Source organism: Drechmeria coniospora, chromosome 03 (assembly GCF_001625195.1).
Source record: "Drechmeria coniospora strain ARSEF 6962 chromosome 03, whole genome shotgun sequence".
Taxonomy (NCBI): domain Eukaryota; kingdom Fungi; phylum Ascomycota; class Sordariomycetes; order Hypocreales; family Ophiocordycipitaceae; genus Drechmeria; species Drechmeria coniospora.
In genome coordinates, this window is record NC_054391.1 from 6,686,165 (window position 1) to 6,698,305 (window position 12,141).

A 12,141-nucleotide genomic window follows, 5' to 3' on the forward strand; every position below is an offset into this window, starting at 1 on the left:
AACATTGGTAATACATTGTTGATGCACTCGTCATCACCCGACGCCCCCCCTAGTCCGAATCTCCGTCTCTGAGATCGTCGCTCTTGCGGAACCTCTCCTTGCCCGTGGCAAGTTCCGCTACCACGACCCGGCCGTCGAATTGTCGTCCGTCCATCGTCTTGACGCACCGCTCGGCCGCCTCGGCCTCCTTGAACTTGACCGTGACGATGCCTTCCGGCTCTTGATCGTAGAGCACGACACTTGTGACCGTTCCCATCTTGGAGCACTCTTCGCGAATGTCGTCCTTGATCTCCAGCACGGACGCTGGGTCTTCCTCGAGCTGGAAGATGCGGAACATCTGCCGAAGGACGACCTTCTTTGACTTGCGCTTGGTCTCGGCGAGGCCCGGGAACCGATCGTCCTCGCCATCACTCCAGTCGGCGAGCCTGGCGTCGAGTTTCTGAGTCTTCTTGATAATCTTCTGACGATCGCCAGCCGTCCGCGGCATGTTGTTACCACCCTGCTGAGGCCCTCCGTTGGCCTTGGCGGCGCCGTCTTGGTCGTACTGTACCTTCTTGTAGCTGGAGTCGGCTTCCTGCACGCGGATTCGTCCTTCTCCCTTGCCGTTGGGGAGAAGTCGGAAGTCGGAGTCATCCAGGAGCATCATGGCCATCCGAACGCTCTCGGGTTTGAAGAAGACGACCAGGGCGTCGCCCTTGAACTGGCCGGCCTCATCCATGTACCGTTTAATTCTCGGTTCGTGGCTGTCAATTTCTTCGGCGATGAGACCGCCTTTGCGGGAAAAGAGGTCATGGATCTCGGCCACAGTCGCATCCTGCGGAAGGCCGGTGACGTAAACGGCCGTGTTCTGCCTGACCTTGGCCGGCGCCTTGGTTTTCTTCATCGGCCGCGTCTCCGTCGAGGCCTCGGTACTCTTAGAGGGTGCCTGTTAGAATTCGCCAAGTCCTGACCCGGGGGGGGGGGGGGCGGCTCTTCGCCCGTAAGTGGGAGTTGACGCACCTGCCGTTCGTTCTCAACCTCGAGCTTGCGTTTCCTGTACGCACCGTCATTGTCGTCGTCCGAAGCGGCAGCAGCCACTTCTCCGTAGTCAACGGCATCCGTTCCGTTGCGTCTTTCGCTGGTAGGCATCCACTTCTTCTGCTCGACGTCAAACTCGAACTTGGTGCCGTCGTCATCCACCGCGACGAATTTGCCGTTGACCTTGGAGGGAGAAATTCGGTTGTCGGTGTCAAACTCTTCCGGTTTTGTCGAAAACGATGGCACCATCGCGACTTCTCTGCACCACGAGCGTGGAGGCAACGAGAGTATTTCGTAGAGGAAGAAAGGGACGCGAGCTGGAGGAAGATGAAACGAAACAATTATGAACGAGAAGGCATTGGCCTCGAAAGAGTCGCGGGGCAACCAGCTGTTCAGTTACAGTGCTTGTACTTGCTTACAACGTACCACCTGCCCCACCTAAAGTCCGTGGTGAACTACAGTAATACTCCGCACACCTAAGTATACTAACTGGAGTGCCGTACAGGGTGCATTATAATTAGTGAGTTCGCACCTACGACACTACATGGCATTTTTCACTGGATGCAAACTGAAATATCCTACTCAATCATCGTCTAATGGCAAGTTCACCTTCATCTGCCTATTAGATACATATCCAGTAGCCAAATCGCCCAAGCTTGGAGAGCCTATCCTTAACTCTGGGCTAAAATACAAGACTCATGCCCCGGCACTCGCAGTTCCACGTGGTTGGTTCTTCTGCATCAACAAGAGCATACGATTTGCATACGAATTGCCTTGCTGCACTCCAACATGCAACGGATAGTACAGTGGCCACGAAAGCTGTGCCGCTGGCTCCTTTGCAGTCCTGACTCCAAGATTTTCGCGAAAGGTGGTGAAGCGCACAGCAATAGAGAGCTCAACGTCAACAGTGACACATCCTTGTTCGGGCTCACTGGTTGAAAGAGAGTGCCAATGTGAGTTAATGTGTATATCGCTCGTGCACGTATTTCGCGGCAGAGCTTGCATAAGCGATGATTTGTGCGAATTATTGACTACTCTTCTGACTCGCGTCGCCCTTCTTCTTCCACGGTCGTCTTGACTCCCTCCACAAACGCCTCCATGGCTTGGTCACCGCCCAGGGGCATTCCACTCTCAGACATGTATCCGCCATTCGCAACCCTGATGCCGAGTGCATCTGCCACCCCGGGCAACCCACCATCCCGGATTGCCGACGTCAGACTGTCCAAGGCATGCCGGAACTGCGGACTGTTCAGCGTCCTCCGGAGCAAACTCCGCTTGTCGTCCAAGGAGAGGGATGCCTTTGCGGCCTCGACGGACTCGGGCGTCGGCGCAACAGTGCCATCGAACCCCGAAGCGCCGCTCGCAAAGATCAAGAGTCGGGGTGGCAGCAAGTTGAGGAGGGAGTCCATCTCGTCGGGGGATGCACCATCCACCATCGGTGTCGTGATTGACGTTGGGAGGAGGTGGCTGAGGGATGGGAACAAACGATCGGTGTGTGCCTGTCCCTCCTCGCCGGCCAGGCCGGGTTGATTTCGCAGAGATTCCAGTAGATTTCTCACCACAGAATTGACATCCGAGGTGGACGAAGAGGCTCTATGAGATGGTCAGCCCATTGCACTTGCCATGATGGGCCACATAATCGCAATGTCACAATTGGCAGGCTTCTGCCCCGAAGAAATGAACTATTCAGCAGCATGTCGATTGACTCCAAGAATACGCCAAGCATGGGCCTCTTTTATCTCCTGTAAATCTTCGGATCCGGTCGAGACCAATCACGGGCCGTTCGATGAAAACCATGAGAGGGTGTCACCTACGCTCTAGCACCATCGGCTCCGCCTTCTCTCGAGCTCTCGCCCTCTTCCCTAACATCGCCCCCGGTTGCGTCAGGGCCTGCACCGCCGCCGCCACCGCCACGGTGGTCGTGGGGTCCACGAGTGCCCTCGACATCTTCCATCGTCTCGTCATCGTCATCGTCTCGTCGATCATCGACGTTGCGAACACCCGCGAGTTCTCTAGCGACGTTGAGATCTTCCTCGCCTTGCAGCAGGCGGTGGACAATGTGCCCGATCAACCGATCCCGGGGGCTGAACCAGCTGGGGTCTCCGTTTCGGCTCTGCGGCTTCGACTGCAGCCAGAAGAGATATCTCTGCGAGGACGAGGCAAATTTGAGAACGAATATGCGCCCGTTCGTCTTTGCAGTCGGTTGCACGGTCGTGTCGTATTCGTATGGACTGAAGCTGCCGTCGGTAGGCACCATGACGAGGTCTAGCTCGGGCTCATCCAATGAGTCGTTGCGCTTTCGCCAGCAGAAGTGCACCAAGTCTAGATGGGGACGGTTAACGAAGACGGACCTAACAGGCGGAAATGCAGTGCTTGGGTTCAAAACCGACCATCCTCGGAGTACAGATAGACATATCCGGGCTGTTCCCGAGGCTTGACCCTGGCTGGCCTGTCTACCATCTTTGGCCAGTCAGCAGTTCGCAACAACGATGGGGGGGACGGCCACGAGGCGGGGAGGACAGCTCACTTCGGCGTCGCACCGGCCAGCCTTGAACGTGATGATGGGAGATATAGGCATGATCGCTCCCTCGGACACGACGATGGATTGAACCAGTCTCGAATCGACGTGACGGAGGTGGTGGATGATGCCCAGAAGCAAGCTGGCGGGAATAACCCTCTTGGGCAGGCTGCAGTAGCTGTTACGTCGAGCTATGGTAGGCAGCGTGACTGTACAGTGGCGGTACTGTATTACGTACCGTGTCACGGACCGACCCTTCTCCGGTACAGGTATCCACCATCACCCAATGATGGGTCGCGTGCAGACTACAAATTTCTACCCACGATGAACATTTCTCCCCTCCTCTTGCAATAACATTGTCGTCAAACCCATCTCGTTGGGTTTCCTTCCGATGCCGGCAAATGCCCTTTGTTGCATCCGGCGCCCGCATGGCGCTTTGATCCGTCCATAATGACCATGGATGGAAATGTGTAGATGGCAACTAATTCGTCCCGCAGCTTTCACTCATGTGTGGCGTGTGGACAGCTCAGGTATGCCTAATCTTCTCCATTTACGGCTGCTTCACCATCCCAAGCCATTTTCCCTTTTCATGATGAGACAAATTGGTCCGTGTTTCGGAGGCGGACTCAAGACCCGCTACTTGACGAAACAACCAGCACTCTGTGCAACTCTGACCTTGCAATTCGCACTGTTATTATTGGGCAACGACATAAGAGCCTCTGCTAACAGACTTGAATTAGATTGTCCCTCGCCATCCTGCTGAAACACTTGACACATGGCTGTGCCAGTGAGTAGCCTTGGGATGGAAGCACATGGAGCTGCTGAATGAAGGCTTCGATGTCGTTCGAGGTAGTGTTGACTTGCTTGCGAAGTTCCATTCTCCAGGAGATGTGAATTGGCTCGCATTGCTATGGATGGTAGTCATCGTATCGCAATACCTGCTGAGCTGATCAGGAAGGATAGAGCGATGATGCTAACCGTCGATGATGATACCTGTCTGACTCCCGAATGGATTGTGAATAGCATAGTATGTTGAGGTGTCAACGAGGACTAGCCAATTGATGGCGTACTACATTTTGAAGTCAAATTTTTCTTGGCTACCATTGCTTGGTGTTCAGTTTGGCTCAATGTTTCTACAGTAGACGGCTGCCTGCCAGTTCGCACCCCTTCTGATTTCACTCCGGTCCAGATATGGATACAACTACATGTACAGTAAACACGAAGCAGGCGAAATGATAGTCTAGAGTACATGGGGGAAGGTCAGTCAGTCCGAGTCCAAGTCCATAAAGTCGGTTTCCTTTACGCGGAACCGCGTCCTGAAGTTGCTCCATGGCTTCACAAAGTGCAGTCTTCTTGTGGTCTGCGTTCATGTAGCAAAAGGGCATTATAATGGAAAGCTTGTGCGCAATCGATGTGCATTTGCCCCTCCATTTTTGCTCATGTCCGCTGCAGTAAAGGAACCCTTTCCGTTCCATGGTGCGAGAGCAATGGTTTTATGGAGCAATTTTTGCTCGAGAGGTTTCAAATGGCACAGAACTTTTTGGTTTGCGGCAAAAGTGCCAATCCAAAGTGGCACCTTGGGAGTTCACGTTATTGGGGGCAACCTGTTTGGGTGTTCGTTGCACTAGACTAGTGTTCCCTGGAGCGGGCGGTGACATGGATGGTTTAGCGGACGCGTTCACGCCTTGTAACCCGCACCGTCGTGTCGTGTCCGCCTTCACTTTCCGCTCGTCCCGTCTCTTCGCCATCCGGCATCCTCGCACTCAACGTTCCAGCACCATGTACGGAGATATGGGGGTCAAGCTGGTAAGGCCGCACGACAGGCAGGCATTGAAACTGGGCCGTGACTGAACTTCGAGGACTAGGTCCAGCATGCCAAGCGGACGCAGAACCTCACGCACCTCCCACCGTACCAGACCGAGCTCGTGCGTGCGGTGACGAGGGAGGTGAGGGATCTCGACAAAGATGTATCCGACCTCCTCGAGCCGTTTCAAGGCTCCTTCGACCCGGTGGCGGATCAGGCCGTCGCCTGCACGCTGCTGGTCAATCACCTCTCGATGCGGCGCAACAAGCGGTGCTTGCTGGCGTATCATCGAACGCGCACCGACAAACTCGAGGAGCTTGTGTGGAACGGATCCGACGTAGTGGATCTATCAGGGCAGCAGATACGCGAGGCGAGCGGCGGTGCCAACGGCGTCCCGCCCGCAGCCGGCGACGGATCGACCAGCAGCCTCAGCCCCCAGGAGGAGGAGTACGTGCGGCAGTACGGCGACCTGCTCGCGGCCTACAAGGGACAGTGGACAGACATCGATCTCACGGGGAGTCTCGATCCGCCGCGAGACCTCTTCATTGACGTTCGGGTGCTGAAGGATGCGGGAGAGATTCAGACGGAATACGGGCACGTGCCGGCTCCCCTCATCGGCAGCCAATACCGGCAGCTAAGCTAACAGCAAGGCAGGGCCATCACTTTGTCGAAAAACAGTCAGTTTTATGTCCGGCAGGGAGATGTGGATCGGTTGATTGCGCAAGGATATCTGCAGAAGCTGAGCTAAACCCAGACAAGGTTCTGGGCGAGCTTGTGATGGAGCAAGCTTCCATGGCAGAGTCGACGACGGACGGGCCTTGCTACAGTACGGAATCCATCCACGGCCGAGGCTACGGCAAAGTGGCGGGCCGAGTCGGAGAGCCGGTGCAAGCATGGCTCGCGACGATCAAGTCTCGTTGCCAAGGGGGTGATGCGTCGGTATGGTTCAGCTTGGCTGCGACGAGTCGGCGGGCACATGCAGACACTTCACATGACGGCACGCGTACAAGTACACCTACATGACTGCAAAGTACATGTATGTGCAAGTACATGCGTGTGTACTAGAAGGGCAGACGCGGTAATGGCAGAGAGCATCTCTGCTTCGTCAGAAGGTAGAGGCCCTTGGCAGGTAGAGCCGAAGGAGGGCCTTGCAGCGTCACACGGTCGCTACCGCCGATGCTGTACAACTACGGTCGATGAAACCGTGAGAGTCATTCGACAAGACAGACGTGGCCCTGGCAAGCAAGCGGAGGAGCGGCGAAGGTGGGTAATGGAGAAATTTCGGACGTGCATCGGCAGGTTTCCTGGACATGTTGCGCTTTTGCGACCCAGCCTCGCCGCCTCCGCCACTGAGGGGATTCTCCGTTGGCCTTGGAGGATACGAGCTCTGGCATATGGCATGCCATGGAAGGAAGCGTGCATGCAGGCATGCATGTTCACGATGCAGTCGGCATGGGACACGGTGCCGTTGCGGTGCCGCCGTTGCATGCTAGCACTCTGAAGGCATGTACATGCCTAGTACTTACAACTACAGTACACTACTTACTGTTCATGTACTTTTTTTTTGTACGCCTAAGTAGCTACTTAAGTAGGCGCTTCGTACGGAGTACGGAGTACAACTACAGTATAAACACACAGGCACGTTGTATGCATTGTACAATATTTGCATATATGAATACACCATTGTCTGCACGTCGCTACCAGTGCCTTTTATGGACCGTACGGCGAACCTCTGGGTGTTTGGAATGCCTTGTATGCGTTATGATGTCAGACCTCGACAATTAGGTACTATTAACTGATGTCCACGCATTCCTGGTGGTGAATCGGGAGAACAGTTCCGAAGCAGTCACAATAAGGAAGGCTGCGTCGTACAGTTGAGACATGAACGCCCTCGTGGCGTCCCGACACATTAGTTAGTACTCCGTACTGCACCTACGGAGTACTTGTACTGTACTCCGCACACCTGCTGGTATTATTCCGTACTACTCCGTACCCATCAATCAGTATTATCCTTGTGCCGCTGCGGAGTACAGAGTCCACCTGCGATTACTTGCATGTTCATACAAGTCATGCTACCAAATCTGTTCTTGGAAGCACAGGTATTGTGCTCTGTTCAAGTGCTTCCAAGTTCACGTCGGGGCGCCAATGACTACTAGGTAGCAATGTATTAGCCCGTACACTACGAAATACTGTCAAGTACCTACAGTACATGTACTTAGCACTCCGTACAACTTGGTACAATGGAGTACCGGTCGAGCCTTGGCTGGGGAGGATGTTTTGGAAGTACCTAGTAGTAGTAAGCACATGTACTGTACCTAGTGGTGGAAGTCTTCCAGGCCCTGGCGCCTTTGAGCCTTGAGGGTAATGCCTGTAACCGGGGCCCACCTCTGTACCAGCCGTCGCTGTCGGCACTTACCTAATTGTAAGTTTACCGCTCGCCCGCATAGCCCGGGGACGGGACCCCGAAGCATGCAGATGCAGGCAAGTGCATTGAAACTAGCGCCTTGCTCTTCGCCTTCGGCGGGGAAGCTGTCGATGTTGGATGATGCAATTGCCAGTTCCAAATCTATGCTACCTTCGTCGAGCCTCTGCCCAAGGATTCGCCCTATTTTACTTTTCCTGCACATGAGCGAGAGAGCGACGACATTGGATCGGCAAGAGGATACGCCCCCAAGGAAATGCGCCATCCAGCAAGGCGAATCCTGCCGATTCCAACGGCACGCGTTTGAAATTTCGGGCCTCTACCGAAGCAACAGGTTGTCGGTCCATCCTGCACTGCAAACTCGGCACGAGGCGACTGAGCCGGACCAAATCTTCATTCATCATCCATCATCATCCGTTCACCTCCATCGTCTTGCAGTTTCCTGATGCCGCCCTTTCGACGTCATTCGTCCTAACCTGAACGAACTCCTGCGGCGGCGGTACCGGCCACCACCCAAGGCTTGGCGACCTCATTGCCTGTCCAGGGTCCACGTCTCGCCCCTCCTGTGAACGAGGCCCTGCTCCAGTCTCGACGCTGGCCATGTCCAACTCTATCCGAAGCTTCTCTCCGTGGAGGAGAAGGGCCTCGAGCCTCTCCGTCGGATCGCATCGGACGCAGAACGACAGCACCAACAGCCTCCATCTCCCGACCGAGTCGCTACCCATCCCCTCGTCCCGCCCGCTGTCGTCCTCGGTCGGCTCCCCCAAAGGTTCCAGGGAACCCATCAGATCGTACATCCACGCTTCTGTGAGGGAGCAGCTTGGTACCATTCCCCCGCTCCCAGGCCAAGCTGACCGCCCCCGCCATGACTGACGCCAGCGACAAACAGCTCCCGTCGACAGCGAGCAAAATGCGCGATACGTCCGCGAAGACACGGCCGAACTTGCGACTTACCTCTTGTCCGATGACGTGACTCGTCGGAGGCCATCATTTCTGCAGCGGCCTCGATCCTCGGTCGAGAATCTGTTTGGCTCACGTCACGAGGGCGTCGGCCCGGACGACGACGATGATGCGTGCACGCCCCAACCCATCCCGGAAGTATCAGAGTCGGGATCATCATCGGATGGCGAGCCGAGCAACGCCGCAGGAGACCGCGATGGATTCTCCGTCCTGTCATCCCTTCTGAGGAGCTCACCTCCGGAGTCGCTGTCCCCCCACTCATTGTCTTCCTCGACGACGCAGCCGGAACCAAAAGATACACGGCCATCAGCCGCGCGTACAAAGTCGAAACGTCGACAGAGCGTCGTCCCGGAGCCTTCGGTGGAAACGCCGCTGCTTCGCGGCACCACGCCCCAGGCGACGTACTCGTATGACAACGCCGTAAACGTCGAGGGCCAAAAGCCACGAGTCAAGAAGCGCTGGTACGCCCGCCTCGCCAAGCGAGGTCGCGAGGTGGAGGGCCATGTGTCCCATGCCGTGGCCGTCGTTGCAAACCCGCGCCGTTGGGATCGCAGAATCGTATGGGAGAAGGCCGTCGTCGAGCCTGTTTCCGTCCTTCCCGCGGTGGCCGTCGGTCTCCTCTTGAACATTCTCGATGCTCTGTCGTACGGTGAGCGCCTCCCGGCACGCTCGCACTGGCCGCCGTGTGCTGACCTGCGTAGGCATGATTCTCTTCCCTCTTGGGAAACCAATCTTTCAGCATCTGGGATCCGCCGGCATCTCCATCTACTACGTCAGCACCATCGTCTCCCAGCTGATTTTCTCCTCCAGCAGCATCTTTAGAGGAGCCGTCGGGTCCGAGCTGGTACGTGCTGCACGCGCCCTGCCTCGCGGCGGCCTCCCGTCGTGTGCTGACGGCTGCTCGCTAGATTGAAGTTGTCCCTTTCTTTCACAACATGGCCCAGACCATCACCGAGATCGTGGGCGAGGACAACCCCGATGCCGTCATCGCGACGACCATAGTCGCATACGCGACCAGCTCCATGCTGACGGGACTCGTCTTTTACCTCATGGGCAAGTTCAAGTTTGGATACATGGTCGGATTCATCCCACGCCACATCCTGATCGGATGCATCGGTGGAGTCGGCTGGTTCCTCATCGCCACCGGATTCGAGGTCTCGGCTCGGCTCGACGGCAGTCTCGACTACAATCTCGACACGCTCCAGAAGCTCATCCAGGCCGACACCGTCCTTCTCTGGGGTTTCCCCTTCATCTTGGCCGTCGTCCTGTTCTACAGCCAGTCCAAGGTTCGGTCCAAATACTTTCTGCCCCTATACATCATTTCCATACCCGTCATCTTCTACGTCTTCGTTGCCATCGTCGACGCTTTGGATGCGGACACGCTTCGCTCCGACGGTTGGATATTCGAAGGTCCGCCGCCAAGCGAGCCGTGGTGGTACTTTTACACGCTGTATCGTGAGTGGACGGCGCACCGGCCCACCTCGGCCATGACGGGACAGCACGCTGACGTGGCGCAGAGCTTCAGCTGGTACGATGGGATGCCATCGTCGAGGTGATTCCCGCCATGCTGGCCCTCACCTTCTTCGGAATTCTCCACGTGCCCATCAACGTTCCCGCCCTCGCCCTCAACTGCGGCGAGGACAATGCCGACCTGGACAAGGAGCTGAAGCTGCATGGCTACTCCAACTTCATCTCGGGCTGCTTCGGCAGCATCCAGAACTACCTCGTCTACGCCAACACGGTGCTGTTCATCCGGTCCGGCGGCGACAAGCGACTGGCAGGATACATATTGGCCATCCTCACCTTTGGCGTCATGGTCGTGGGCCCCTCCATCATCGGCTTCATCCCCGTCATGATGGTGGGGACCCTCATCTTCGATCTCGGCTTCGAGCTGCTGCTGGAAGCCGTGTGGCTCCCGAGGAAGAAGCTGAAGTTGGCGGAATACATGACCGTCATCGTCATCGTGCTCGTCATGGGCGTCTACGACTTCGTCGTCGGCATCGGCGTCGGAATCCTGCTCGCCTTCGTCTCGCTCATCATCCAGACGTCGAGGGTATCAGCCATCAGGGGTACCTATGGCGGCGACATCGTCACCTCGACGGTGCGGCGTAACCCTTCGCAGCAGCATTACCTGCACCAGGTTCGTCGGCAGATATCCATCATCAAACTTACCGGCTACCTCTTCTTCGGCACCATCGTCAGCGTCGAGGAGAGGATCCGGGCCATCCTCGACGACGGTGCGTTTGCGAGGAAGCCCATCAAGTTTCTCATCCTCGACTTGTGGCACGTCACGGGGCTCGATTACTCGGCGGGCGAAGCGTTCAACACCATCAGCCGGCTCCTCGACAGCAAGGACGTGCTGCTCGTGCTCAGCGGCGTCGATGCCGAGAGCCAGCTTGGCCGCAGTCTCCGGGCCGTCGGGCTCGGCACCGACACGATCGAGGTCCTGATGCTCCCGGACCTCAACTCGGCGCTGGAGAGCTGCGAGAACGAGCTCCTCAAGACTCTGTACGCCAGGCAGGAGGAGATGAAGGCGACGAGGAAGCTGGGCACGGCAAACCTCGACGTTCCAGCCGCCGCACCGAGTGCGTCGAGGCCGTCGGCGCTCGACGCACCCTTCAACTCGCCTCGGCGAAACCACCTCGTGGAGGCGGCGCAGGAGGCCATCACCAGCGTCGACGTGCAGCGGCCATCGAAGTGGCAGAGCTTCCAGGAGCCGCTGCGACTCATGCTCCAGGTCTTCCAGGGGCTCAGCGACAAGAACGAGGACTTTTGGTTCCGCGCCATGCCGTACTTTGCGCGGAAGGAGTACGAGCCGGGCACCATCCTCTTCCGGCGAGGCGAGCGAGCGAACGGGTTCTACCTCGTCGAGGGTGGCATCTTGCGCGCCGAGTACGACTTGCCCCAGGGCCGGCTCTGCGAGAGCATCGTGGCGGGCACGACGTGCGGCGAGCTGCCGTTCTTCTCCGAGACGGAGCGGACGGCGACGGTGCAGGCAGACAGGCACTGCATCGTCTGGCTCATGGACGGCGAAGGCTGGGCGAGCCTTCAGAAGGACGAGCCCGAGGTGGCGAGAGAGCTGCTGAGGATCTCGTTGAAGCTGACGAGCGAGCGGATGGGGGCCATCACGTCGTACATTTTGGCCATGGCGGGTTAGAACGTCGCATGTGAGGCATTTTGTAGCGAGGATGGCGTTTCCGATGCATTATTTTTGCCTGGCCGTGGCCGTTTGACAGTTATTGGTGTGTTGCATTATCCGTGGGGGGGTACAGGGCATCCCCCCCAAAGGCTCTGTAGAAGGCTCTGGCAGCGGTGTGGACTCGTGCTTGCCCTTAACTGTAGGGTAGGTAGTGTTGTGGTCGATGGCGGCTTCACCGGCGTCGTCTAGTTGCAGAAATGCTGTCCGATGACACGGAGCGA

General features: G+C 57.0%; 3 protein-coding genes across 3 annotated transcripts; 2 read left to right on the forward strand and 1 right to left on the reverse strand.

Moving 5' to 3' along the window:
- Positions 1-49: 49 nt before the first annotated feature.
- DCS_07583 (26S proteasome complex ubiquitin receptor, subunit Rpn13) lies at positions 50-3,595 on the reverse strand (the record flags this gene model as incomplete). The annotated part of the gene is made up of 7 exons (XM_040804868.1): positions 50-925; positions 1,000-1,405; positions 1,784-1,948; positions 2,062-2,610; positions 2,832-3,339; positions 3,408-3,477; positions 3,545-3,595. The coding sequence occupies 7 exons, from the start codon at positions 3,593-3,595 to the stop codon at positions 50-52; spliced, it is 2,625 nt and encodes an 874-aa protein (XP_040654972.1).
- Positions 3,596-5,314: 1,719 nt separating this feature from the next.
- Positions 5,315-5,982, forward strand: DCS_07584 (DNA replication complex GINS protein PSF1; the record flags this gene model as incomplete). Its single annotated transcript, XM_040804869.1, has 2 exons — positions 5,315-5,341; positions 5,401-5,982. The coding sequence occupies 2 exons, from the start codon at positions 5,315-5,317 to the stop codon at positions 5,980-5,982; spliced, it is 609 nt and encodes a 202-aa protein (XP_040654973.1).
- A 2,379-nt stretch (positions 5,983-8,361) lies between these two features.
- On the forward strand, positions 8,362-11,878 carry DCS_07585 (sulfate transporter family protein; the record flags this gene model as incomplete). The annotated part of the gene is made up of 5 exons (XM_040804870.1): positions 8,362-8,584; positions 8,651-9,370; positions 9,423-9,565; positions 9,630-10,176; positions 10,239-11,878. The coding sequence occupies 5 exons, from the start codon at positions 8,362-8,364 to the stop codon at positions 11,876-11,878; spliced, it is 3,273 nt and encodes a 1,090-aa protein (XP_040654974.1).
- Between the last annotated feature and the right edge of the window lie 263 nt (positions 11,879-12,141).